Source organism: Lissotriton helveticus, chromosome 5_1 (genome assembly GCF_964261635.1).
Source record: "Lissotriton helveticus chromosome 5_1, aLisHel1.1, whole genome shotgun sequence".
Classification (NCBI taxonomy): Eukaryota; Metazoa; Chordata; class Amphibia; order Caudata; family Salamandridae; genus Lissotriton; species Lissotriton helveticus.
The window spans coordinates 365691117-365717845 of NC_136065.1; the positions used below are offsets into that span (position 1 = coordinate 365691117).

At 47.6% G+C, this 26729-nt stretch overlaps 1 protein-coding gene across 1 annotated transcript in view; it reads right to left on the reverse strand.

The window, feature by feature from the left end:
* Positions 1–209: 209 nt before the first annotated feature.
* Positions 210–26729, reverse strand: part of MRTO4 (MRT4 homolog, ribosome maturation factor) — a 44278-nt gene continuing 17758 nt past the window's right edge. The window contains exons 4-8 of the mRNA XM_078642495.1: positions 3042–3123; positions 2180–2247; positions 1423–1574; positions 1052–1128; positions 210–707 (exon numbers count right to left, since the gene is read on the reverse strand). Of these exons, the coding sequence (XP_078498621.1) occupies positions 564–707; positions 1052–1128; positions 1423–1574; positions 2180–2247; positions 3042–3123 (523 nt within the window). The 3' untranslated portion in view covers positions 210–563. The remainder of the gene's footprint in view (positions 708–1051; positions 1129–1422; positions 1575–2179; positions 2248–3041; positions 3124–26729) is intronic.

Genomic DNA, 26729 nt, shown 5'->3' on the forward strand with positions numbered 1-26729 from the left:
TCCATAGCTCTAGGAGAACCCTGCAGGTGGAATCTAGCTGGTTCCTCCTAACTCGGATCAGATGGAGCACACGCAGGAGTTGTTTTGCAAGAATCACACTGGCTGCGGGACAAACTTTAAATGCAAAATGTACCTTCAGATGATGCAGCACCTCCAAGACCCCAGCACCCCAAGCACATGACTTGAATTCACAAAAAAAGAGAACAGGATTCTTTATATATAAAATTTATTGCTGAGCAAGGCCAAACTCCTGCAGGAATTCCTTAATTGCACAAAAGTTCTCTCCTCCGCTGAAAGTTGATTCTGCAACTCCTGTGGACACTGCCTGGTACGCACAACACCGGGAATGGACTGGTTACTGTGGACATGTAGCAGACTGTTTATTCAGCAGCAGCCATTTCAGAGATGGAAATAGGCTTTTTTGGGTGTCCGAAACAAACCTGTTCCGTCTCTGCAACAGAACAACCTCGATGCACCATCAGTCCTATCTGTTCACCGCCTTCAGGCCAGTGATATCAACAGCATTTATGAAAGTTCTGCAGCTCGGATGTCGCTAGAACTGTTCAGTCTTCATCCGCCATGTCCTCTTCATCTGTTGCTGCCTTCTCCTTTGACTCTTCCTCTAACTGCTGAAACTCCCCGGTTTCAGAGCTCCACATGCACTTGATGGAAACATTGAACTCTGCCATCTCGTAGCCCAAGAGCTTCTGCACAGAGAAATATAAACTGGTTTAACAGGGTCTTAATCGGACCTCTCCATTTGCAACACTTGCAGTCCCATTCTCACCAGAGACTCCAACTACCCCAATCAGCTGGCCTACAAACAATTTCCCACAGTCCCACTGCTCCTACAGCTTTATTTGCCTCGACACCTTTGCCTCTCCACAAAATTACAGCCACCTTAGTCCGACTCTGGCCTATGTGCAGATAAGCCATGCTCTCACATTATTTCAGCAATCTAAAAGATACAGCACTCCATGTTGACATTATGACCCTGCAGATAAGTAGCATATTTGGCAGTGTCAAGTGATGCCACACCCATACAACTTACCAGAATGCGAGCCTGTTCAGGGGTCAGCACGTCACCTTCTTTGCATACTTCATAATCTGACAGCAGTGTTATTACACCTGAAAGGCAGATACAGATTTGCAGTTACTGAGGGAAGATCTAGTCTTGGTGGTTGGTCCCACAAACCCTGCCCATCAATGGTCAACAACCACCACCTCCTCCAACCACCTGCATCTTGAGAAGGGTACCTTCAGGCAGAGAGTGGGTCACCAAGTGCACCAAAATGAAATTACCTTTAGAGGGAAAAACAAATGTAAAAAAATCCATACCGCATTTGCACACCAATCCTCCTTTCCCATCCTGTTCACTATCGGCATGCAACCGGATGCCTCATACTGGCTCTCTGAACTCACCCTTCTTCAAAGCAGTGGGCAGACCTAGCTGCCGTAGCTGTGGCTCCATGGAGTGGGAGAACTGCTCCAGCGGACCTTCATCTAGAGTCACATCAAACATGGCTTTGTTCCCGGCTCGAGCAAAGTCAGTCTCTCTGAATTGATTAAACCATCTGTGAATGAAGAGGAAGCATACTTATTCATGTACATTGAGGAAGGGTTAGAGGGTAGGGAATGGAGAAGAATGCCAAAGGCAACAGAAGAAGGGCATGTATAACAGTCAAAGCCATGGAGAAAGGAGAACAAATTGCAGAAAAGGCCATAGAGTGGGAAAGATGGTCCTCCTCTGAAGAGGAGGCCACAAATGTGCCTAAGCAACAGCCCCAATGGGGAGAAGATATGGCTCAGGCACAAACTGGTGGAAGACTTAAGTGGCCGGAGCCAGACACAACTGTTCCAGACAAATACACAGGAGGAGCAGGATGAACTTCAGCAGGAAAAGGTCACGGCTTGAGGTGCGGTAAGAAAGAGGGACTATGGAGCTTGGTGACCTACATCGGAAACGAGATGGAAGTGGAGTAAAATTACCTCACTGGCAAACAAGGTCAAAGGAAAGGGGGGGAGTTTATTGACAAACAAGACAATTTATATGGGAAGGTGGACCTCTGTAGCAAACAAGGCAACAGGGAACCTGCAGCTAATGTCCAAGAGAAACAGTGCCATTCTACCTCACTGGAGAAGGCGGCTGGCTGCAAGTGGTGGGGTGAGCTGTACTTACTCTTTCACTTCTTCCCTTGCGCGATTTGTGAATAAGAGACCCACTTCCCCTCGCAGGCACTTGCTTAGCTTTAGGAAAGAAAAAAAACATAAAAAATGAAGTCAGAATGCAGGCGCACCATCCAACACAAGTTGACCTCTAATGGATTCCCAAACCCAAAGCACGCTGGTATCCAAAACTGCTCAACTTTTAACTCCATGTTATCTAGCACATGATCTCTGTACCAGTGTACACATGTGCAGATGCTCATTAGTAGTCAGAATATGAAATGTACTTAAAGAAACACTGCAATGTTTTACTGAGTTTCATAGGCATAGCCATGCAAAGATATCTGTCAAAGCTCTGGCAGTGCAAGTTGCAGCAACATTTACAAGAGCAGAGACTGCAAAGCTGGCTTATAAGACTTCTGTACTATACTCCCCTGTCCTTAAAACGGTTGTGGGATGCCCAATTACTTCTCCGGCTGTTCAAGCACTAGGCTTTTCCCCCAAAGCAGCAGAACATTTGCTTTAAATGCTTGTTGTTCCTTTTATGTATTGCTTCATGTGGTAGCTTTGTGAATAAACCACCCTGTCCCTATAGACGAGGGTTGTGCAGTAACCTCGCCCGCTACCCAACAGCGAGGATGCAGTGACCAGACACTCATGCACAGGTAAAGGAACTCACTGACCTAAACATATGAACACACACTGTCGCTGCAACGGTTGGATGAGGTGAAATACTTCTGACCACACTACTCATTCACACTCTACAGGAGCACTAGCAGGTGATGCTGGTGAACTAACTCAACCTCATAGGAAAGGGTGACACTTGCTGTATGGAAAGCTGTGCAATCACTATGTGGTGGGGATGCAGCACTCACTTTGTGCAGATTGTCTTTGTACTCGTCCGTTGGACCCTTTCCCAGTGCCACCATCATCACTTTGTTCTTCCCAAAGAAAATGCTAAAAAGGAGGAAAGACACCAGTTATGAAGGCCACCTGTGATAAACTTGCATGGTATTTGTATGTGTACAAGAGGACGCAAGATGGGGGTTAGGAATTAACTAGAGCAAACTAAAATCAGACTCTTTAACAATGCGATACTGTCCCATTTCACTGTGTGTGCACGCTCACTACGGCATAGGGATATTTAAAGAATGAAACACAATCTGATGTGCTCATGGGTGTGCTGGTATTAAAAGAGTACTTTTTATTCAACTCCACACGTTTGTGTTTTGCGATTGCGGTCACTTTCTTAGTGATCGATACTTTCTGGGGTGGAATAGTGAGCAAAAAAAAAAAAAAGCGATTGATTAAACCCGGACCTGTTGACTGGGGGGGGTGAGTAGTTGAAAAGTTTCAGCACTCTGTCCATCATCTTGTTGTGTTTGCTATTTTTAAAGCTCCTGACCCCACAAACAAAGATGCAGAAGTCCCTCCTGGGCCTTGCAGAGTTCTAAGCCAAATTTGTTAATTTATTTTGCTGTTAACTGTCATTATTAACTGACATGAGCTGTCTGACTAAGGTGGGAATAGCTGCTACTCCGACCACACTGGTGTTGTCGAATGAACCTGTTCTACTACCTAACAGCCCCCGGATTTATTGTTTTAACACACTCCATGGCAGTGGATGGGGAAAGGAAACTGCAGGGGGTGCACACGTGCTGGAGTAAGGATGGGGGCGAATATCACACTCCACTACATTTGAAACTGGGCATACAAACTGATTGAAACAGCAGCAGACAGCTTCCAGTTCAGGAAACTTTACATTTGTAGATGTACTCGACATGGCCTGTTTCCCAATTTCATACCCTGAGGTGCATTAAGAATCTGGCATCATCCTTATTTGAGGAGATGTTTCTTCAAACCCATTTGGCTCTAACTTTAAGCCCAGGTTGTCTTCTTCTAGCTAGTCAGGTGGTGGCTATTAACCAATCAGGTACACTATAAACATGACTGCCCCATAGACATCTTCACCTCCCCTTCGGCTTGGTCAACGACAGAGGTACAGACGGACAGGTGAGATCTATATAACAAGACATAATGACTATACCTTTTTCCTTACTGGGTCACTAGGATTTGTTGTGGCTGGCCTAGTACTTCGTATTCATTTAAAATGGTCCCTATAGTGTATGTGAGGTCCATGACTTTAACATACCACTCTGTTTGTTTATAGTATTCATACCAGATCTGGACCCATCAGGTCAGATGTTAGACCTGAGTTCATCATTATTTCTGGTCCCCTTTTTCTAGCCATTGGTCAGCGTTTTTATGTCAACAAATTAGTTTTTTTTTTTTTAAGGTAAGGACAACACACATTGTACTGAGAAGGGTGTGTTTCTTCTACCCCAAATAGAGCTGGGCCTCCACTACCGAGCAGTTGCCAGGTGAGGTGAGGTGAAGTCCACTGCCACACAAAGCTGGGTGAGTATATCCATAATGTTAGTATAATTATTGTTTTCATTGTACCATATGTATCCACCTGAGGGGGTATCTTAGCTTCTGTAAAATCACATTTACAGTAAAGTTGTGTACAGAGACTGAGATCTGGTTGTAAGCATACATTTCCATTATTGTTACAAGAATGAATGGGCACCCTACATCTACTGGATACCAGGACAGAGTACTGTCCACCAGGTTTTGGTAGGGGGTACCATACCAATGATTGGTAACTCTCGTTATTAGGTTTTGCCTGGCGAAAAGATGCGCTCTACGCATCTTTTTCGCGCAGGCGAAAACCTGATGAGAACTGTAGTGTGGGTTTGGGTCGGCCCTCGTCATTCATTGGCTGGCTCCATAAATGGAGCCTAGCCATTGGACGAGGGGCCTGTCCGTCAATGCCGGACCAGATTCGGGGGCGTTCCCGAGATTCTTTGGCTTTTGCCGACGTCACGCGACGTCAGCCGAAAGCCGGGAACGCCCCCGAATCTGGTCCGGCCGGGCCGTGCTTGTTTTTTGTGTGTATTTAGTATGGGTGACAATCCAGATGCCTGTTGTGCTCGCCACTATGATGTGTTCTCCGACGGGGTTCACACAGTGTTTAGCTGCCTGGTTTCCTACACGGTGCTTGGTTGTTTAATTGATTCTGTACGCGGAGGTTAGCTGGTTTATAGTACTGTGCAGTATGCTCAGTTCCCGAGTGCCTGTTGGTGCCACGCACGTCCCCTGGCTGCCGTCGTCTCGTGCGAGTGCTCGCTGTTACTTGCTGCCTGTTGGTGTGGTATGACAGCGATCGGCTGCCTTTTGGGAGCGTGCACAGTTCCTGCCTGTCGGTGCTGCTCTGCGGGTCGGTGCTCCGTCCGATGCAGTGTCAGCGCACGGTGCTTGCCCGCCTGTTGATGCCGTATAGGTGCATGCGCTGCGCGCAGTGCCCGCCTGTCAGTTGGCGCAGCGCACGGTGTGGTGTGCAGGGAGCCAGGCGGCCGAGCATCCAGAACCCCCTCCGGCAGTTTGCTGTCCCTCACTCTGACAAGAAGCGGAACCCCAGCTGTTTCCGTCTCTTCTCTGCGCTCTCGGATCCCTGTATGATCCGAACGCGCGCTGAGCATCCCCGGCTCGATCCTTTCTGCTGTCAAAGTTTTATTTTTTAGTTAGTTTGTTCTCCTCGGCTCAGTATCCCGCGTGTGCTGCGCGCTGCGGAGCTCCCCGGGAAGGGGACCCCTCATCTCCGGCAGTGCTAATGATGCGCTCCGAGAAGCTGCTCCAACTCCCCCACACCTGCTGCCTCTGAAGAAGTCACTTCTCCCCGCGCAGGTCCATGGACAGGGCAGCAGGTGCCCCCCGGTGCCCAGGGTCACACGTGGGGTGCTTCTTCAGGCTGCAGCGCTCTGCGGAAAGTGCCGGCTGCCCTCCTCTTCTCCTCGGGCGCCCTCCCCAGCGCCGGTGGCTCCGATGCTCCTGGCTGCCAGGTTCAGCCCTGTCAGCGGATCCTCTTCAGGAAATGACGTGGCGGCTCAGGAGCCGGTTGCCAGGAGACGGAGGGACACAGTCCAGCTCTGCATAGGTGAAGAGAACAGTGCCGGGGGCTGCAGCATGTGCTGGGGGTGCCCGGAGGGTTTATCTATGGCCTGGCGACCGGAGTGCCCAGAGGGTCCGTGAACGGGGCAGCTACTTTCAGTCTAGGAGAAACAAGCCTGGGGGTTATGGAGTCACTCACCCAAGTAAAGCTTCCAATAGGTAAACATACTGGGAAATGTCTGGAATTACTTCGTTTGGCCAAAATTCAAATGTTCTGTCGAATCCTTAAGCTGACTGAAGTTCATACAAGATTTCTTTTTCGCGCCGTTGCTGAATTCCCTGCACACATGGATGTCCAGCGTGGGATCAGTGTGTTTATTTTCGAGAGCTCACATTTAGAGCAATTTCGAGCACGCTGTGGTGGAGGCTGTAATGGTAACCCTCACAGAAGACCACATTATCCAGCACTGTAGCGTAGCCAGTGTGACACTGCGCTAGTGCAAGAAAGGACACGGGCCCACTGGATGCTGTCGGCCACATAAATAAAAGCAATAATCGGGGTTCACGTGCCCCTCAGGCCTCTGGGCGCGGCGTCACTGCACCTGCTGCACCAATGGAAGCTACGCCACTCCCCTCCCACTGCCACTATTACACCTGTGTGATTCTCAGGGATGGGCATTTAAATGTTATCAGAGTCTGCAAGTACAGTGCTGCCAGGTTCTACTTAATGGTTCTCTTCATGTACTGGTCACAGAACGAGAAGTGTTAGGTGACACCTGAGCCTGTTGCCTTCCGCTCTTTGTAGCAGGTGCATTAACCCTCTGCGCTGTCTTACCAGTGAACGTGAATACTTACCGCAAATGACAGCGCAAATGCATAACTACAAAAGCACCTCGAGAGCTCGGTGTGATCAGCAGTGCAGGGAGTACTATTTCGGTTTACCAGTTTAAACTTCCTCTCGGCTGCAGAGATCTGCATTTATACTTCAAAGGCAGTAAAACAAAGTGCGCTCACGCATGTTTACAGTGCTACGAAACGTCAAAAGGCATGCAGCACTATTCGTTTTTAGGTTTCGACTGCAAAAAAGCTGCGCAAGCAGCTTTTGCGCAGGAGAAAGCTAATGAGTACAGTATGTTGCTCGGGAATCCGCCCTCTGTTCCATTGGCTAGATTGGAACAGAGAGGCGTCCGTCATGGCCGGACCAGATTCGGGGGCGTTCCCGAGAATTTTTGGCTTTTGGCTACGTCAGGCTACGTCAGGCTACGTCAGCCAAAAGCCAAAAATTCATTGCCCATGAAATCGTCCCTGCCGCCGCCCGTCGCCCGACCAGGAAGTCAGGCAGGCCGGGGGCGGGCCTCCGGGACACCCGGAACCGGAAGTAGGAGGGCGGGAGCCTACCCCGCCTCCCCCGGAAAAATCGCGGCTGCATTGGGCACCGGGGCAGGCAGGAGCCTACTCTGCGCCCCGGTGCACTCACCCGGAAGAAGAGAGGCAGCGGATGGTGTAGGCGGGGCTCCGTTGTGAGGAGTAGAACCCCGCCGCCCAGGAGAAAGGAGCCGTCCGCCTGTCCAGCCACGGGACCTCCATGCGCTGAGGAGGGCCCCGCATCCTGCCGGAACCGCAACAGCAGGAGAAGCCGGTGAGTGGGGCAGCTGTTTCTGCTGTTCCCTGCTTGTGCCTCGGTTTTCGTGCCTCTGTGGCCGGCTTCTGGGTTGTAGCGCCTGTGCGCAGATCTATAGCAACCCAACTTGGCGTGCATCTCCCGCTGCCATCTCAGTGGGCGAGTCGTGCTGTATTATTGTCCAAACATCAATAAGGAACTTGGGAGGGACTATTTTGTAAAGAAAGTGGGTGAAAAACTATTGAAGTCAGGCATGAACCCAGAAGTATATAGCTGGGGCAGGATTGACATCATAGGGTTTAGGTGGTTAACCTTTAGATTTTAGGACTAGACAGGCTAGAGGCAAATTTTATGTTGCTAAGCATGGATCACCTGCGCTCGGTTCGTTTGACCAATGTAATTTACACATCATGCTTGATCCAACCAGCCAGGAACAAGTCCTGGTGATTGATGAAGGGATACAAATGAGTAATGAGTTGACTACAAAGTTTCTAAATGTTTTCCGTTGTAAGCTAGGACATTTTAAAGGATTCAAGCACAAGATTATCTTGGTAACTGATGCAAAGCTCATAGTTCACAAAGTACGGAGTATTCATTTTATGGTGAGGGAGGACGTTTCCAAGGAACTTGAGTAGTTGATAAATTGTGGGGTCATAGAACTGATTGATGTGTCAGATTGCATATCTCCTTTGGCCGTAGCCAGACAGGTGTGTGGCTCTGGGTGGGTGTGTGTGCCTCTGGGTGAGTGTGTGTGGCTCTGGGTGGGTGTGTGTGGCTCTGGGTGGGTGTGTGTGGCTCTGGGTGGGTGTGTGTGGCTCTGGGTGTGTGGGTGTGGCTCTGGGTGTGTGTGTGTGTGTGTGTGTGTGTGGCTCTGGGTGGGTGTGTGTGGCTCTGGGTGGGTGTGTGTGGCTGGCTCTGGGTGTGTGTATGTGTGGCTCTGGGTGGGTGTGTATGGCTCTGGGTGTGTGTGTGGCTCTGGGTGTGTGTGGGTGTGGCTCTGGGTGTGTGTGTGGGTGTGTGTGTGTGGCTCTGGGTGGGTGTGTGTGGCTCTGGGTGGGTGTGTGTGGCTCTGGGTGTGTGTATGTGTGGCTCTGGGTGTGTGTATGTGTGGCTCTGGGTGTGTGTGTGTGTGGCTCTGGGTGTGTGTGTGTGGTAGTAATTGCTGTCTGCTGAGCTCGTCCATAGGGTACAATAGGTCTCACATTTGCGAGAGATTAAGCTATTGGCATTGTAAATGACAATGCCATTTATTTATGTTTAAAAAAACAAATAAAAATAATGTCAAGAGCAATGCCAATAGCTCTAACTTTAACAAAGGCAAAACCATTGCATTGTAAATGCTTGTTTTTTCATATGATTTTGGCACATTTCCACTAATATTGTTGCAGTAGCGTTTGTCATACTAGGTCCTGACGAAAGCCGGGTTAATAACACCTTTTTGGCTGAAACATGTCGACCCAGATCCTATTGCTATGAGATAGTTATTTTTTCGAACTATCAGTTATTCACTTTTTTTTAGCCTTGACACCTGGTTTACACTTAATAAAATATGGTTGTGTTCACCGGTAGTCATTTTTAATCTCACTTAGTACTGCACTGCAAATAAACTTTTTTCAGCACCACTCTTTGGAGATCACACCTGGGTGGTCCAGTTGTCCTCTTTGATCACAGTGCAAGCCAGTTCCCCCTGTCCAGGGGTGGGCTGCACTGGATTCATTTGTCTGACTCCCAGATGACAAGGCTCCGCCAGTGTGGTGGGCTGATGGGATTCATCTTAACATGGTGGAGCTGAATTCACACATTTCTCTACACAAAAAAACGTTTTCCTTTGTTCTTCTACATTCTTAGTCTCATCACGGTCTGACCAGTTCTCTCCCATTCTTTGTTGCATGAAAAGGTTTTTACCCCACGAAAGACCATAATTCTTCCTCACTGTTGAGGCCCCAGGGTGTACGTGTTCTTAATTCTACTATATATATTAGAGGGCGTGGCCAGCAGCATGGTCGATAAGAAGTGACTCTCCGGAGCTCCCGGCGAGTTGCACCTGAATCCGCCTTTCAAAATACCCCAGAGCCACCAAAATTGCGTGAGGGTCGTCTAGAAGCGCTCAGACCCCCCACAGGCCACCTCCGTTGCCTTTGCAGGGCTGTATACCGGCTAAATACCGAATTGATCGCGCTGACTCGGGAAGCCTGACGGCGGTAAGATGGCGGCCGCCTGACAAGAACCCTGCGGACGGCGCAGTCACCGGGTTTCCGAGCCCAGAAGCAGACCACAGTGAAGAGTGCCCTGGCGAAGGTACCCCCGGGTGGTGCGCCGCGGTCTCCGGCAGGCCCCGGTGAGGCATCGGCGGGCTCCGGTGAGACTGGCATCCTGCACCAACATGGCGCCCGCAATGGTGGAGAGGCGGTAGGGCCGGAATGGAGGCTTTCCTGCGCACGACGGCCAGGCCGAGAGGTGAGAGGGCGAGGCACAACGGCCGAGGGCAGCGGGCTGAGGAGAGGACGGAGGCAGGGCCCCGGGAGGCCGCCTGCACTGCCACGAAGAGACGGCAACTTTACCAAGATGGCGGCCGCCATTGAAAAATAGAGCCCAAGGGTGCTCCTGCCGGTGTGCTGGTCCCCATTGCTCTGTATCGACCCCGCAGCACCGGGACCCCTTCGGATCCTAGCTAGAAAAACAGTGTTCCCACAGTGGCCAAAATATTTCAGTACTAGTATGAATCCTATTCTTCATATGATATAGGTGACAGAGACACAACAATCCTTTTTAATTTTTTGAAGATATGTGGAAAAGTAAATTTTGCCATGTTCTGTGTCCCTACGTGTCATCCATCATATGTTATGTGTGCATGATTAAATATGCATATGCATTCCCCATGTTCGATTAATGACGCAATTATAGTTGTGTCCACCTCTAGTATGCCAGTTCCCAGTTCTCGTGAATACTACGAATATCAGGCCTATGTAAAGCTACGTTGCCACGTTTCTCAGTGTGCACGTTATTTCATTATAAAGTCCCCGTTTCTAGGCCTCAAAAGGGCCTGGACACAAGATTCAGCTCCTGTCTCCTAAAGCCTCGCTGAGGAGCGATACAGCCCCCACCTGTATCCTCGACCCTTCACTTACTTCCTGCCTCACAGTGCCCGGTTCAGCCTGGCTCAGCCTCTGAGTCTGCCAAAAGTATGTTATAGTTCCAGTTATCAGTTCAGTCCTCCTTCTCTGCATTCCTAAGCTACTGAATCGCATCAATAGTTTCCGTCATTGTCTAGCCTTTCCGGCTCCACGTTAGAGAAATACTGCATTTAATGGTCATTCCATATTCTTCATCACGCACTACATGTAGAATAATGCATGGTCCAGTCTTAGAATCAAGTCAGCCTTTCCCCTCCTGACTTCTAGTTTATATCAACATGTTCTCTAAACATCAGATACTAGATACTGTTTAGGTACATGTCGCCCTGACTCTCCAGACTTCAGTCTCTGCTCCTAGCACAGAGTTCATAGCCCCCAGCTTCTCCTAGTGATACGTCATTGCTAATTTGCGCGCACCATTAGGTTAGAGGTCCCGGCTCCTCAGGTAGCCCCCTCCATGGTTTCCGCCCCATTCATGACATATTCTGTTACGTTTGCATCACATGTCTATGTATACGCCCTGTTACACCTCTTCTCACCCTTATCTTTCGCGACTGCTACGCGTCACACCTTCTGCTCCACCCACTGCTACGCCTATTGCAATGTAATGCTATGTGTTTGCGTTATGTATATATGCTCATGCACTGTTATTAAAGAAGTCGTCCTTTTCCTTGTCCCGATCCTGACACCAGCAGCGCTGCTGGGCCCTGTCATCCTATTCCTGTGCAGGTTGTCCTGTTCCTGTCCTTTATGCTGTAATAAACCTGCGAAACTCCTACTACCTCGAATTTTGACTCTTATTTATTGAGCTATCTGTTATTCATTTATACATTCAAAAATAGGGTATTATTTATTTATTTACCACATAATGGCGCCCGAACAGGGACTTGCCCTTTCCCCACGCGTCGGTGAAGCCACGCCGACCCCCTGACCCTCTGCAGTCGTGACGGAACTCTTCTGCGCACCGGCAGATATTTCTGCTTCAAGTATCCCTCAGGCCCACGGAGGAGACGGAGGAGGCGGTCCAGCATCCAGACGAGACGGTGGAGGAACGCGGCGAGTCCCGACCAGAGCCCAAGCCAAGAGTCCAAGGTCCGAGGTATCCGGAGGTCCACCCGTAACTGAAGTCCGAAGTCCGAAGTTCGTCGTCCGTCGTCGTAGCAGTCCAGTCCAGTCCGAGGCCTTCCGTTCTTGCTGCCCGGTGAGTACCGTTACTGGGGTGGTATCTAGACAGGGTCAATCTAATTGACTCTGGTCTGTGGGTTGGTGGTACACAGTCCCACAAACGAAGTGTCCACTTCGGTGGATGCGGGTCCTGACGTGTCTCTTTATGAGACCGGTAAGTTTCGTACTGTTTCAGCAGTGCATCTAGTTCCTGTTCTAGTCAGTTCTGTTTTCGAGAAAATTCATGTATTCTGTGTTCCGTATTCCAGGTAGTATTCTGTTCGAACTGTTATTTTTAAATGTTCTTCATGTATTTTAATGTCGTGGTATGAATGGGGAATAAGTATCGTGTTTATTGTGTATTGTATTGTGTCTAGATTACAGTTCAGTCATGCCCTTGTTTTCCAGGTTACGTCAGTTAAAAACTAGAAAGGGTCTGCTGGAAGCAGCAGTTCCAGTTCCGCCTAGGGACAGTCCAGGTCATTTTATGTATCAGAAGCATGGCATAAGCGCCATATTGTATCTAGATTTATGGGTAGAGTATACCAAACAGTTAGAAGAAAAGTATAGATGGCCCGTATCGGGTACATGGGATGCCGAATGCATCATGCGAGTAGAAGAAGCATTATGGAAAAAGAAAGCCAGACAGTCACAGAAAGATGCCATCGAGTTATGGCGCAAAGAAGCTCATAAAAGAACTGAAAAGGAAATCAGAAAGTCAGAATTAAGTAGAGAATCCTTAGAACGAGCACAGGAAAAAGAACTAATCGAGATAGGTGAACAAGTCAAAGCCGAACAGTCAGACAGACAGAGGCATGCCCTTCTTAGGGGTATGTATCCTCTCCTTGCCGAGGGCTTGCCAAAAGCGACCCCAGAGGCATCCAGTAATTTCCCGCCACCATTAGTTCCGACCAAGCTACGTCACAAACAGACCGCAGCTGATATTTTTATTTCGTCCTATTTGGACGACACAGTCCCAGAATATGCAAATCCTGTTCGCGCTCCGCCAGTCCCTGTAAATCAGGCACTTCCCGCTCCTCCAGACACCGGAGTACCTGTTACGGTACCCCCGGTCCAGCCCGCCATACAAGTCCAGCCTACATTTCCATTTCCCACTCTGCCAGGACGAAGAGCCTCAGTAGACGGCTCTAGTTTAGGGGCCGCAGGGGGAGGTACTCCTCAAACCCCGCCGCCACACAAGCGTTTAACGACAGCCGAATTACATGCACAAGCGTCACAGCGTACGCCCAGACATCAGACTGTAGCAGAAATAAGAAAATTCCTTGCCGAATGCGGCTATGATCCAGTCCCAGGCGAGGATAATATGGTTTTATATTCATTCCGCGTAAGAAAGGTGGCCGAGTATCTAGTCACCTTACCGAATATGAAAGAAGATCTAGACAGAATATATCGTTTCATCCGTACAGGGGATGATCCAGAAAGCATTAGCGAGGCCATGTCTCAAAGGAAAGCCGAGATCCAGCTCATGATATTAAAGTTTCTGATCAACTGTCTAATAAGAGAACAAGATTACCCGTCTAAAGATCAAGCCGAAATGAGAACCCTGACAAGGTGGAGTGATAATATAGCCGAGGGTAAGCACAAGACCGTCGGTGCTATGGAGAGTATGTACAAGAAAATCCGTAGAGAAATAATAAAGATACACGAACAACGTAAAGCAGCACAAGTAAGCGAGAAAGAAAGTAATTCTGATACTGAAGAGATAGAGGACGAGAATCCCGCCAGAATAGCGTATGTAGGAAAATCTAGATTTCCAGATCGCCATTTACGCCTAGAACACAAGTCTACTTTCCATCATCCAGCACCAGAACAAGGTTCTCTAGAACAAGTGTTTCAAGCTACCGATCACATTCTGAAATCACGAATCGGTTACAGTGAGTTAAGTACCATGCATGAACAAGAACTAGCCCGATCAGCAGTCCGATGGATTACTGATTCTACCACTTTTCCAGACGAAATAGTGGCACAAATGTTTCTGAAAATGCCCCCAGCCGAGCAACGACTGGTGGGTATGTATATGATTCAGCACCTCATTACTCTGTATGAGGGCCAACATTCTGATCCAGGTCCGTTACATGATGTCCTGAACGAGTTACTCCAGTATAGATGGAAAGGTTTAGGTACCGATTTAATTAGTGTCATTCTAGAACAGCGTCACAAATATAGAACGTTTCTGAACCCGCATTTTGTTCCTGCCTCACCCCCAGAAGGTAAACCATTTTACATGGAGAGACAGAATCTGTTACGAGAAGTCCACCCAGTCAGAGGAACGGGTGGCGAACTAGAACGAGTGTTTGTTTACACTCCGATTACAAAGATGGAACTCCTCGAGATGAAGAAATTAATTCCCTGTCATGACAAAGATCCAGCAGGGTTCCATAGAGAATTAAAAGACATGCTCCGTATGGGAGAATACACGTATCCAGATATAATCAAAATGTTAAAGGTTCTGCTGCCCGCAGGGGTGTATGAAAAGCTCAAGGAAAAAGAATGGGAGGTGGGGGAGAAAAAGATCGATTGGGCAGTTCTAGAAGCTGAAGATAAGGCACGAGTACCAGGTACCGGTCTTGGAGATAAATGTAAAGAATTACCGGAATTATTAATACAAGTTTTACCCAGATTATTGACAACTAGAAAAGAAGACTGGGATGCAATCTCAGCCTGTAAACAGAAACAAGACGAAGATATTAGTGATTTTTATTCTAGATTTGAAAAATGTTTTAGCATCAACAGTGGCCTCAAGACAAGTAGTGAGTCATACCCTCACCTTTTTGTTACTAAATTAGTCGAGAATTCAAGCCCACAAATTAAAAATCGAGTTTTGAAAGTCGAAAGTACCTGGCAAGCTAATACCCCGTCCCAGATGTTGCAGATGCTTCAATACCACCAGAATAGAATCAGGGAAGAACAAGAACACGAAAGAAAACGTATGAAAGACACGAAAATGAAAGTACTAGTTGCACAATCTGTTCCTCAAGACAGTCAGAAGAGGGGTCCAAATCAAGCCAGTCATCCTGCAGCTCCCGTTAAAGGGAACTGCAATTATTGTAAACAGCCAGGTCATTTTATAAACGAGTGTGCAGTTCTGAAACACAACATAGCTACTGGTAAGACTAAAGAAAGACCACGTCCGCCTAGACAAGAACAAGTTTCACAGATTCCTCAGCCACAGAATGCACCACAGACAGTTACCGCACCGCAGCCTATTGCTGCAACACAGCACGTCACACAGCAGATGTACCAGTATGCCCAGTCTGAGTATCCAGAGTACCAGCAGTATTCATGAAACAGCCTAGAGAGGGAGGTAGGCTTGCCTCTCATCGAGATACCTGTAGATCAAGAAGGTCCCTATGTTCACAGTCAAGTATTAGGGAAAGACAGAAAGTTTTTGATTGATACAGGGGCAAGTAGGACCACAATTAGTCACGCCGAAGTTCCAGGGGCTCCGCTCTCAGGCTCAAGAAATGTTTCCCTTGGATTTTCAGGAAAACCTATAGTAAATGAGATTTCAAAGCCAGTTACTCTAGAAGTAGGTCCATTGTCCCGCACTACTGATCTGTTACTTACTAAGTCATGTCCAGAAAATCTATTAGGCATTAAAACACTGAAAGAGTTAGGTGCAGTTATATGCTGTTCCCCAGAGGGAATACGATTGTTCCTACGTGACTTTAAGGGTCACTATGTATTACGAGATTTTGATTCAAGACTGTCTAATGTTCCACAGCACTTATGGGCGCAAGGTCCAACTGATGTAGGGTACATGCAAATCACACCCTATCGTGTGACTCTCAAGCCAGGTGTAGTGTTACCACGAATCAGACAGTACAGATTGCCACCTGAGGCTGTAGCAGCCTTATCCAAAATTATTGACGAGCTCATGGCTCAAGGAGTGGTTGTAGAAACTGACTCCAATGTATGTAATTCTCCGATCATTCCAGTCATGAAACGTACTGATCCAAATGCACCCCCAGTATATCGATTAGTGATTGACCTACGAGAACTTAATAAATGTATTATTCCTCAGTACCCAGTTGTCCCAGATATCTCTTCCCTGTTGACAGCCATTGATTCCGAAGCCACGTTCTTCACTGTCATAGACCTCAAGAACGCATTTTTCAGTGTCCCTATTCATCCAGACAGCCAGTTCCTTTTCGGATTTTGTTTAAATGGAAGGAGCTATATGTTCACACGCGCTCCTCAAGGTTTCACAGAAAGTCCTAGTATTTACAGTCAAGCACTCAAGAGACAACTAGACAACATTCACATGCCAACTGACACTGCCCTGCTCCAGTATGTCGATGATCTACTGATCACAGCCCGTTCTGAACGTGCTTGCGAGCGAGCATCCCTTACAGTCTTGTATTTCCTAGCCGAGATGGGGCACAAGGTGTCCCCTTCTAAGCTTCAATTCTGTGTCCAGCAAGTGGTCTACTTAGGACACTTACTGTCCAAGAGGGGTAGGCAGTTGACACCAGACCGTATCCAGTTAATAGCGAGTCTTCCTCAGCCCAAGACCCAGAAGGAGGTACGTGCCTTTATTGGCCTTACTTCTTATTGTAGACAATGGATTCCTCAGTATGCATTTCTAGCCAAGCCACTGATACAGTTAACGACACAGGAGGCAGCCGTATCGACTGTTCTCCCTTGGACATCTGAACATACACTTAGTTTCAATGAGTTAAAGAAAGCCCTATGCCAAGCTCCAGTTCTAGCCACACCGAACTACAGTAAGCCTTTTACACTTTTCGTTACTGAACGTGAAGGTACAGCATTATCTGTTCTTACACAAGATCAAGCAGGACAATACAAGCCATGTGCTTATTTTTCGAGCACATTAGATCCTGTAGCCCAGGCTCTGCCTGCGTGCCTCAAGTCAGTTGCAGCCACAGCACTAGCTATTAGACAAAGTGATTCCATAGTTTTAGGACACTCCTTGACAGTACAAGTTCCACATTCCGTGGAAGTTCTTTTAAACCGAACACAAACTCAGCACTTGACAATTGCACGTTTAACAGGTTATGAATTGACACTGTTCCAGCCACACATAGATATCAGACGCTGCAACATCCTTAATCCTGCTACACTGTTACCATCAGTTAATTCAAATTCTGCCACACATGACTGTGTGGAAGTAGTTAACATTACGACAAAGCCAAGACAAGATCTGACAGATATTCCGTTACCAGACCCTGACCTGACACTTTATGTGGATGGTTCATGCATGAGAACAAGTACAGGAGATCTAGTCGCCGCGTATGCAGTGACTACTGACACTGAAGTTATTGAAACACACCGTATTGACACCCTGTCCGCTCAAGCAGCAGAGCTAGTTGCTCTGACACAAGCCTGCATACACGCCAAGAACTTGAAAGTTAATATTTACACAGATTCACGCTACGCATTTGGAGTCGTACACGACTTTGGAGTGCTCTGGCAGGAGAGAGGTTTCATGACTTCTCATGGAACCAAGATTCAGCATGGTCTCCTTATTCAAGCTCTGTTAGATGCCATACATTTACCGACATCCATTGCTATCATGAAATGCAAAGCACATACGAAAGTTACTGACACTATTTCCCAAGGTAATGATCTAGCAGATCGCACAGCCAAGCTTACAGCACAGACTCCAGACATTCCAGTTAACATGACACACACTCCAGATCCGACTACATACATGACAGTTAAGGACCCTACTCAAGATGTCATAGACATACAGTTACATGCTACTCCCGAAGAAATCAAGAAATGGTCCGAACAAGGAGGGGTCCAGACAGATCAAGGATGGTTAACGAAGGGTAGAGCCACATGGTTTCTCCCCGACTCTATGGTTCAAGTCATTATTAATACCGCACATAGTCCAGCACATTTAGGAGAAAAAGCTATGTTAGACAGTATCCAGAACATTTGGTTCAACAAGCATTTACGAGCTGCAGCCAAGCAGAAAGTCCGTACCTGTATGATATGTTGTCAGTTTAATCCAGGTAAAAGTGTTCCGGTGGAACAAGGTGGATTCCAGCCCCCTGACCACCCTTTTGAAGTCCTCCAGATGGATTATATTCAGATGGAGAGATGTCGAGGTTTCAAGTATGTCCTTGTAGTTGTATGCGCTTTGTCCAGGTGGACAGAAGCATATCCAGTCCCAGATTACACAGCCGCGACCACTGCCAAGCAGTTGGTTCGTGAGTTCTTCCCCCGTTATGGACTCCCTAGAGTCGTATATTCTGACAACGGCCAGCCATTCTCATCTGAACTCATGAAGCATGTTTCCCTGTTGTTAGGGTACCAGTGGAAGTTTCATTGTGTACGCCATCCTGAAGCAGCCGGTCTTGTAGAGAGACATAATCAGACTCTGAAAATCCGTATTGCAAAAGTATGCAAAGAAAAAGGTGTGGACTGGCTAGTAGCTCTGCCAGTCGCTTTATTTTATATGCGCATGGTCGCACATTCCAGATCAGGTCTGTCCCCGTATGAGGTCGTATTCGGCCGCCCCCCTAACATGTGGGGTACTCCTAGACCCCGAAGTATTACCGATGTTTCAAGTAATATGCTGACAGATTACCTAGCTTCCTTGATGTCTGCCCTCAACTCATGTCGTTCACAGGTTGCCGCCGCATTTCCAGACAATACCGAGGTGGCACCGCATGAAATCGTTCCAGGATCCATGGTGTTGGTCCGCAACTTTGACAGATCAAGTCCGCTGGAGCCCCGCTGGAAGGAGCCCCGACAAGTCCTCCTCACCACCCGTACAGCCGTGAAGTTGGAAGGACGCAAAGGCTGGGTGCACCTTTCTCATGTAAAACAATTTAATGGACTGAAACCCGTCTTAAAGAACATTTCCCAGGATTTGAAGGATTGCCAAAGCATTGTTCTCAAGGACTGTCCCGCAAAAGACATTGCTACAAACCCTCCCCTGTTAGAGAAAACTCCGCAGCAGGAGTATAAGCTAAAGCTCCGGTCTAGTAAAATAAGTCAGTCAGTTTGATTGTCTAAGTCCTCCCCTAGGTGAAACGGTTAGACTGTTTCTGACATGTATAAAATAGACCCCCATAGTGAGAGAGTCAGTCAAAACTCAATCCGATGTATCGTTTTTCTATGTTTCATATTGTTTCTCAGCATTATGATTTCCTGCACCAGTTATGCATTTTTCTTGTATCTTCCAGTTCATCATGTAAATAAGTCTGCTAATGCTACAGTAGAGCACACGTTTAGTGATCTGCCTCCTCATGAACTCTCCTACCGCCTCGCTATGCGAAATAACTCATTCATCCGCATGCTACATTACTCACACCAGTCCAGCAATGCCACTAATTGTTGGGTGTGTGGTCGACTCCCCCCTTTTCAGACACCGAAGGGAGTTCTGCCACTTTTTCCTTATCCATTCTCACATAATGGTTCGTGTGGAGCATGGTCCACGTTAACGTCATCCTCAACAGATATGTCTTTTCTTAACAGTACATGTTTTCCAGACAAGCAAGGTCTTCCCCACAGAACAGGTTTAGATCTAGAAAATGAAGTGTATAATTTAGGTAACTATTCTTCGAATTTCATGGTCTTGAATGTTCAGTCTGATACTACTCCAGACTTACCTGCTATTTCAGTACTGCCAGTCAGAGGTGAATTATGTGTCCGAAATTATGGTTCCGTACATGTAGGACATAGTGATTGTACTACTATTGTCAAGTATAGTGACAGTGGGAAATCTATTTTTAAAGCTTCACGTCATTCTTATTTTATTTGTGGTCAAACTGCATATGTTCGTCTGCCCCTCGATTGGGAGGGAACCTGTTACATTGCCTTCCTACTGCCACCTGTTTTCCTAGCCCCACCTGATTATCATAGAAATACACATCTAGTACACGTTAGACATAGAAGGGAGTCCCCAATTGTCGATTATACTGAAACTGCTCTAGAACAGTATACAGATTTCAACAGAGGTTTCTTCTTCTTTATAGGACCTATCCAGAATAGTAAGCTAATCCGTAGGTTAACCAGAACCCTTGAAGCAGTAGTCAATGAGACTGCTTCTGCTCTAGGTAATTTAACTGAAGAGCAATCTGCTATGAGATTTGTCGTTTTGCAAAATCGTCTCGTCCTTGACGTCATACTGGCCGATAGGGGCGGGGCCTGTAGAGTCATCGGATCTAGTTGCTGCATTTTCATTCCAAATAACGCGCCATCTGTTTATTCAGCTATAACCAGACTCCATAAAATTGCCCATCTGATACACCAAGATCCAGGCACCTGGACATGGTCCGGTTGGTTCTGGAATATAATTTCCGCATGGGGATGGAAAATATTGTCCTTTCTAGGTATTGCAGTAGCGATCATATTCAGCTGCTGCCTATGTATACAATGTGGCCCTGCGATTTGCGGCATTTGTGCTACCTCTTGTATTCCTAGTCCCAAGCCCCGTTCTAAATCCCGTTCCAAGAAAATTCGAGACGAGCAAATGATACTGTATGAAATGATAGACGGTATCATGAAAATTGATGTTTCCTGATGGAAACGTAGTGACAAGGAGGGAATGTGGAAAAGTAAATTTTGCCATGTTCTGTGTCCCTACGTGTCATCCATCATATGTTATGTGTGCATGATTAAATATGCATATGCATTCCCCATGTTCGATTAATGACGCAATTATAGTTGTGTCCACCTCTAGTATGCCAGTTCCCAGTTCTCGTGAATACTACGAATATCAGGCCTATGTAAAGCTACGTTGCCACGTTTCTCAGTGTGCACGTTATTTCATTATAAAGTCCCCGTTTCTAGGCCTCAAAAGGGCCTGGACACAAGATTCAGCTCCTGTCTCCTAAAGCCTCGCTGAGGAGCGATACAGCCCCCACCTGTATCCTCGACCCTTCACTTACTTCCTGCCTCACAGTGCCCGGTTCAGCCTGGCTCAGCCTCTGAGTCTGCCAAAAGTATGTTATAGTTCCAGTTATCAGTTCAGTCCTCCTTCTCTGCATTCCTAAGCTACTGAATCGCATCAATAGTTTCCGTCATTGTCTAGCCTTTCCGGCTCCACGTTAGAGAAATACTGCATTTAATGGTCATTCCATATTCTTCATCACGCACTACATGTAGAATAATGCATGGTCCAGTCTTAGAATCAAGTCAGCCTTTCCCCTCCTGACTTCTAGTTTATATCAACATGTTCTCTAAACATCAGATACTAGATACTGTTTAGGTACATGTCGCCCTGACTCTCCAGACTTCAGTCTCTGCTCCTAGCACAGAGTTCATAGCCCCCAGCTTCTCCTAGTGATACGTCATTGCTAATTTGCGCGCACCATTAGGTTAGAGGTCCCGGCTCCTCAGGTAGCCCCCTCCATGGTTTCCGCCCCATTCATGACATATTCTGTTACGTTTGCATCACATGTCTATGTATACGCCCTGTTACACCTCTTCTCACCCTTATCTTTCGCGACTGCTACGCGTCACACCTTCTGCTCCACCCACTGCTACGCCTATTGCAATGTAATGCTATGTGTTTGCGTTATGTATATATGCTCATGCACTGTTATTAAAGAAGTCGTCCTTTTCCTTGTCCCGATCCTGACACCAGCAGCGCTGCTGGGCCCTGTCATCCTATTCCTGTGCAGGTTGTCCTGTTCCTGTCCTTTATGCTGTAATAAACCTGCGAAACTCCTACTACCTCGAATTTTGACTCTTATTTATTGAGCTATCTGTTATTCATTTATACATTCAAAAATAGGGTATTATTTATTTATTTACCACAGATATATAAAGCTTTTTTATTTTCAATTAATCAATGCTTTAATATTTTTATATTTTTTTCCATTTACTTCATAAAAAAAAGACATTTTACTACATATTCATTCCATAAATATTTTCATGGTTCATACAATAGAACAGACATGATCTAACAATAGCTATATCCATAAAAAAACAATTTACCCAAATGATTAGAACCCTGGAATCATACAATCAAACACAACATACCAACACAGTCATACTCATACTTCATTCAAAACCACAGTATCTGAAAAAAGGAGGACTGAATCTTGATTGGCAGGACTACTCCGCCAATTAATAGGTCTCAAGGTTCAGCATGAGACCCCGCACTTGGTCGACGCGCGTTTCGGCAGCACAAGGCCACCTTCCTCAGGACCTCTTTCAGACAATCAAGCCCAAATATCCAGGGGACGATTAAAATCAGTGTACTACTCTCAATCCTTGGGGGACAACATCACAAGGATGAACCATGTAAGGTAAAAAAAAATCAGGAGAGAAGTGCTGCAGTTTCCACACTGGTGAAAGTGGAGAAGAGATTTCCTAGACGTCAAGTTGATTTATGGGGGAGCGGGCCGAGAATCCAACGATTCGATGTGCAATATAGTTAGCCACTTAAGGTCAGATCTGTGTGTCCTGTTTTTCTATGAGGTGCTTCTTACTGTCATCCTGTAGTATTTTTGTAAAGGCGGCAATAGCCAATATTCACAAATTACTTTGATGCGGTACAAGATGTGCCTTTACAAAAATACTACAGGATGACAGTAAGAAGCACCGCATAGAAAAACAGGACACACAGATCTGACCTTAAGTGGCTAACTATATTGCACATTGAATCGTTGGATTCTCGGCACGCTCCCCCATAAATCAACTTGACGTCTAGGAAATCTCTTCTCCACTTTCACCAGTGTGGAAACTGCAGCACTTCTCACCTGAATTTCTTTTTACCTTACATGGTTCATCCTTGTGATGTTGTCCCCCAAGGATTGAGAGTAGTACACTGGTTTTAATCGTCCCCTGGATATTTGGGCTTGATTGTCTGAAAGAGGTCCTGAGGAAGGTGGCCTTGTGCTGCCGAAACGCGCGTCGACCAAGTGCGGGGTCTCATGCTGAACCTTGAGACCTATTAATTGGCGGAGTAGTCCTGCCAATCAAGATTCAGTCCTTTTTTCAGATACTGTAGTTTTGAATGAAGTATGAGTATGACTGTGTTGGTATGTTGTGTTTGGTTGTATGATTCCAGGGTTATAATCATTTGGGTAAATTGTTTTTTCATGGATATAGCTATTGTTAGATCATGTCTGTTCTATTGTATGAACCATGAAAATATTTATGGAATGAATATGTAGTAAAATGCCTTTTTTATGAAGTAAATGGAAAAAAATATAAAAATATTAAAGCATTGATTAATTGAAAATAAAAAAGCTTTATATATCTTCAAAAAATTAAAAAAGGATTGTTGTGTCTCTGTCACCTATATCATATGAAGAATAGGATTCATACTAGTACTGAAATATTGTGGCCACTGTAGGAACACTGTTTTTCTAGCTGTGTTTTTTCTTTCCCCTCTGTTCCCTGGCTGTAAGTAATTGTTGAGGGGGTCCCATCATTCTTGCTGTTCCCCTTCGGATCCTAGACTGAGGTAGGGACTGTGCCCACTGACCCGGCCCTCCGCCTACGCATAAGGAAATCGCCCCCGTGGGCCCCCCACAACCACCTCTCTTAATAAGGTGCCCTTCCCCCTCCTTGGGAGGGTCCTCTAGCATTGTCGGGGACCGGGACGCGGCGAGGGAGCACCCCAGACACCAGCAGGGAGGCGGTCACAGGCATTGGGAGTTACGGATACCACGACCTGAAGCCCTATATAGTGGCGGACACGGAAGCGTGACCTGGGCCCTGCATTCTGCTGGCCATTCGACCCGGGGCCCTCGTGGAGCGGGACAACGACGAAAGGCTCCACGACGCCATCATCGTAAGGAAGTGGAACTGCCATACGTTGCACCGGACTCCGGAAGACATTGGGGCCTGACTCCGGCCAGATAGTGAGAGACTAAGGGGAACGCGGGTGGCCCACGTGCTTAACGTCGAGACACTGTAAACCATGGGGAAGAAAGACAAGCTCCCCAAACCCACTAAGCAAGGGCCAATGGACAATTTTGCCGCCCCTAAACACTCAGTGGATACCCTCCACACCTCCTCTGGAGCACGGTCGGACACTGATCTCCTGTTGGAAGCCATCAGGAGCCGACATCCAGGATTCCCGAGCGGCTCTAGAAGTTAAGATCGGCGAAGTGGGCTCGAAGTAACACTGCTGAGGCAAGACTTACGGAACTTATCGGACAGGGTGACCACAGCGGAGACACGTTTGGGTGAGGCCGAAGATTCGATCACAACCCTGAGGAAGGACATGGCAGAACTCAAAGCATCCCATCGCCAACTGATGTGGAAGGTGGACGATGCCGAAAATAGGGCGAGACGCAATAACCTGCGCTTCGTAGGATTTAGAGAGGGAATTGAAGGAACAAATATGGCAGCATTCCTCCACGCCTGGCTAACCAAGACCTTGCCGACGGTGCGGTTCTCATCCTGCTTCATCATCGAAAGGGCGCACAGGGCCCTCCTGGTGAGGCCGCCAGAGGGTGCGAGACCCAGACCGGTAATCGCAAGGTTCCTTAACTTTGCAGATCGGGACCTGATCCTGCGAGAAGCTAGAAAAATGGGGGAGATCCGTCTGGAAAACGCGACCATTATGATTTTTCCAGACTATAGCCAAGAGGTCCAGAAGCAGCGCCGCTCCTTTGACGCAGTGAAGGCGAAATTGCGGGAACTTCATATTTCTTACATGCTCCTCTTCCCAGCGAAGCTAAAGGTCATCTACAAAGAGAAGTCACTTTTCTTCACTCATCCGGAGGACGCCTGGCAAAGGTTGGAGGAACGCCCTATACTCCACCACAGAGAGCCCACTGGAAGCGAAAGGATGGACAAGTCACCACCGCACGGACCCCAATGGGAAGTGCCAAAAGCACAGAGATTGAAGTCCCGGCGGGCAAGGAGACAAACCCCGGCTACACCCTACCAAGGACACGGTTCAGGAGGCGCACGCCATGGGCGATCGGCATCACCGAGAGGAAACGCCCAGGTGGGACCCAGATACGACTGTCTGCGGAGCAAAGCTCGGTCGGAGGGAGATGATGAAGAAGAGATTGAGATCAGACTTCTGGTGGGGAAGAAGAAGAAGGGAGGTCGCGCTCGATTCACCCGTTGGTAGAGACGATCCGAGACATGAACAAGATGATTTAGGGCGAAGCAGTGTCCCTGAACCTGACACTCAAGACTCTCGCTCGTAGACAATGGTGGAACTGGTTCTGTTATCTGCAGCGCGTCGCCGGGGAACACGCAAGTTGACACGCCCCTTTATATTTTCACTTTTTGTCTGTCCTGGTTCTGTACTTAGCCGCTCCACGAGACTTTACAGGTTGCTGATAACTGTTTGCTCAGGGAAAACAGTGTTGCAACTTTAAGGGAGAATAGGTTAGAACAGAATATAGGGGGGGGGGAGGGACATCGGGAGGGCGACAGGCCTTCTCCTCTTACCGGTTCTTCCTTGTGAGGAGATGGGACTGGAAGGGGTGGGGGAGGGGTTCAACAGAAGTTGGGGATTGTTGTCCGGTTGGGGGTTGGACATGGGTGAGAGTGGGGGAAGTTCTGTTTGTACGAGAGAAACAATCATGAGACCAGCAGTACACACCGTGAGACTCCACAAGCTGCCTCATACCGGGAGACTGACTACTTGAACACACAAGGCCCACAGTATGATAGGTGACCACGAGACACATGGGGAAGGCAGAGGAGGGCTTAGCATCCTGTCCTGGAATGTCAATGGCCTGGGTAACAGGATCAAGAGGGGGCTGGTCAATTCCTACCTTAAACGCTTCGGCCCGGACATCGCATGGTTGCAGGAAACTCACCTCAAAGGCCCCAATTGCGCCTTCCTAGCCAGGGGTCGCTTTAAGCTCCTAGCGCATGCGGGATACACAACAGATTCTAGAGGGGTGGCCATCATTCTAAAAAAGACCGCTCCATTTACTATAACCCAGACATGGACGGACCCCCAGGGAACATACGTGGGCATCAAGGGGATGTGGAACAGGCGCGCTTACACCATAATCTATGCTCCCCCGAAACTCCAAGCACCCACATTGAAAAAGGTAGCGGATATAATACTAGAAACGGCTGACACTATACATATTGTCGGGGGGGGGGGGGGGGGGGACTTCAATGACGTTTTGAATGTTACACAAGACAGAACAGGTACGTCCCATAGAGAAGGGACCCAGACTCCCCTGTCCCAATGGTCGGTTAACCTGGGTCTTACTGACGTCTGGAGGTGGCTACATCCAGAACAGGCGGTTTATTCGTACTTCTCGGGCGCCCAGAAGGTCTTCTCGAGGTTGGATTATATCTTTATGTCAAGACAATACCTGACAGTGCAGGATGTGGCATAATATAAAGCACGAGGCGTGTCTGATCACTCACCATTGCTGGTCAGAGTGGGCGTGAAACGTCAAGGTGAAACACGAATGTTGCGCCCGACTGCTTGGGACCTGCAGAATCCAAACGTCCTGAGGGGAATGAGAGCGGACGTAAAAGTCTATATTGCCGAAAATGAGGGCACGGTAGCCTCGAAAGTGATATTTTGGGAAGCATTGAAGGCAGTTATGAGAGACAGGGCTAAAAGTAGACTGGCGGAGGAACGAAGAAAGCTCCACTCGGACGCTGAACTGATAGAACAGGACATTCTAGCCTTGGAAAGGGGGTACCAGACTTCGAGGGATCCAGTAGCCCTTAGGAGACTGACGGATGGGCAGACACAGTACCGGGAACTAGTGACTGAGGAGGCGAAAACCCAAGCCTTAGCC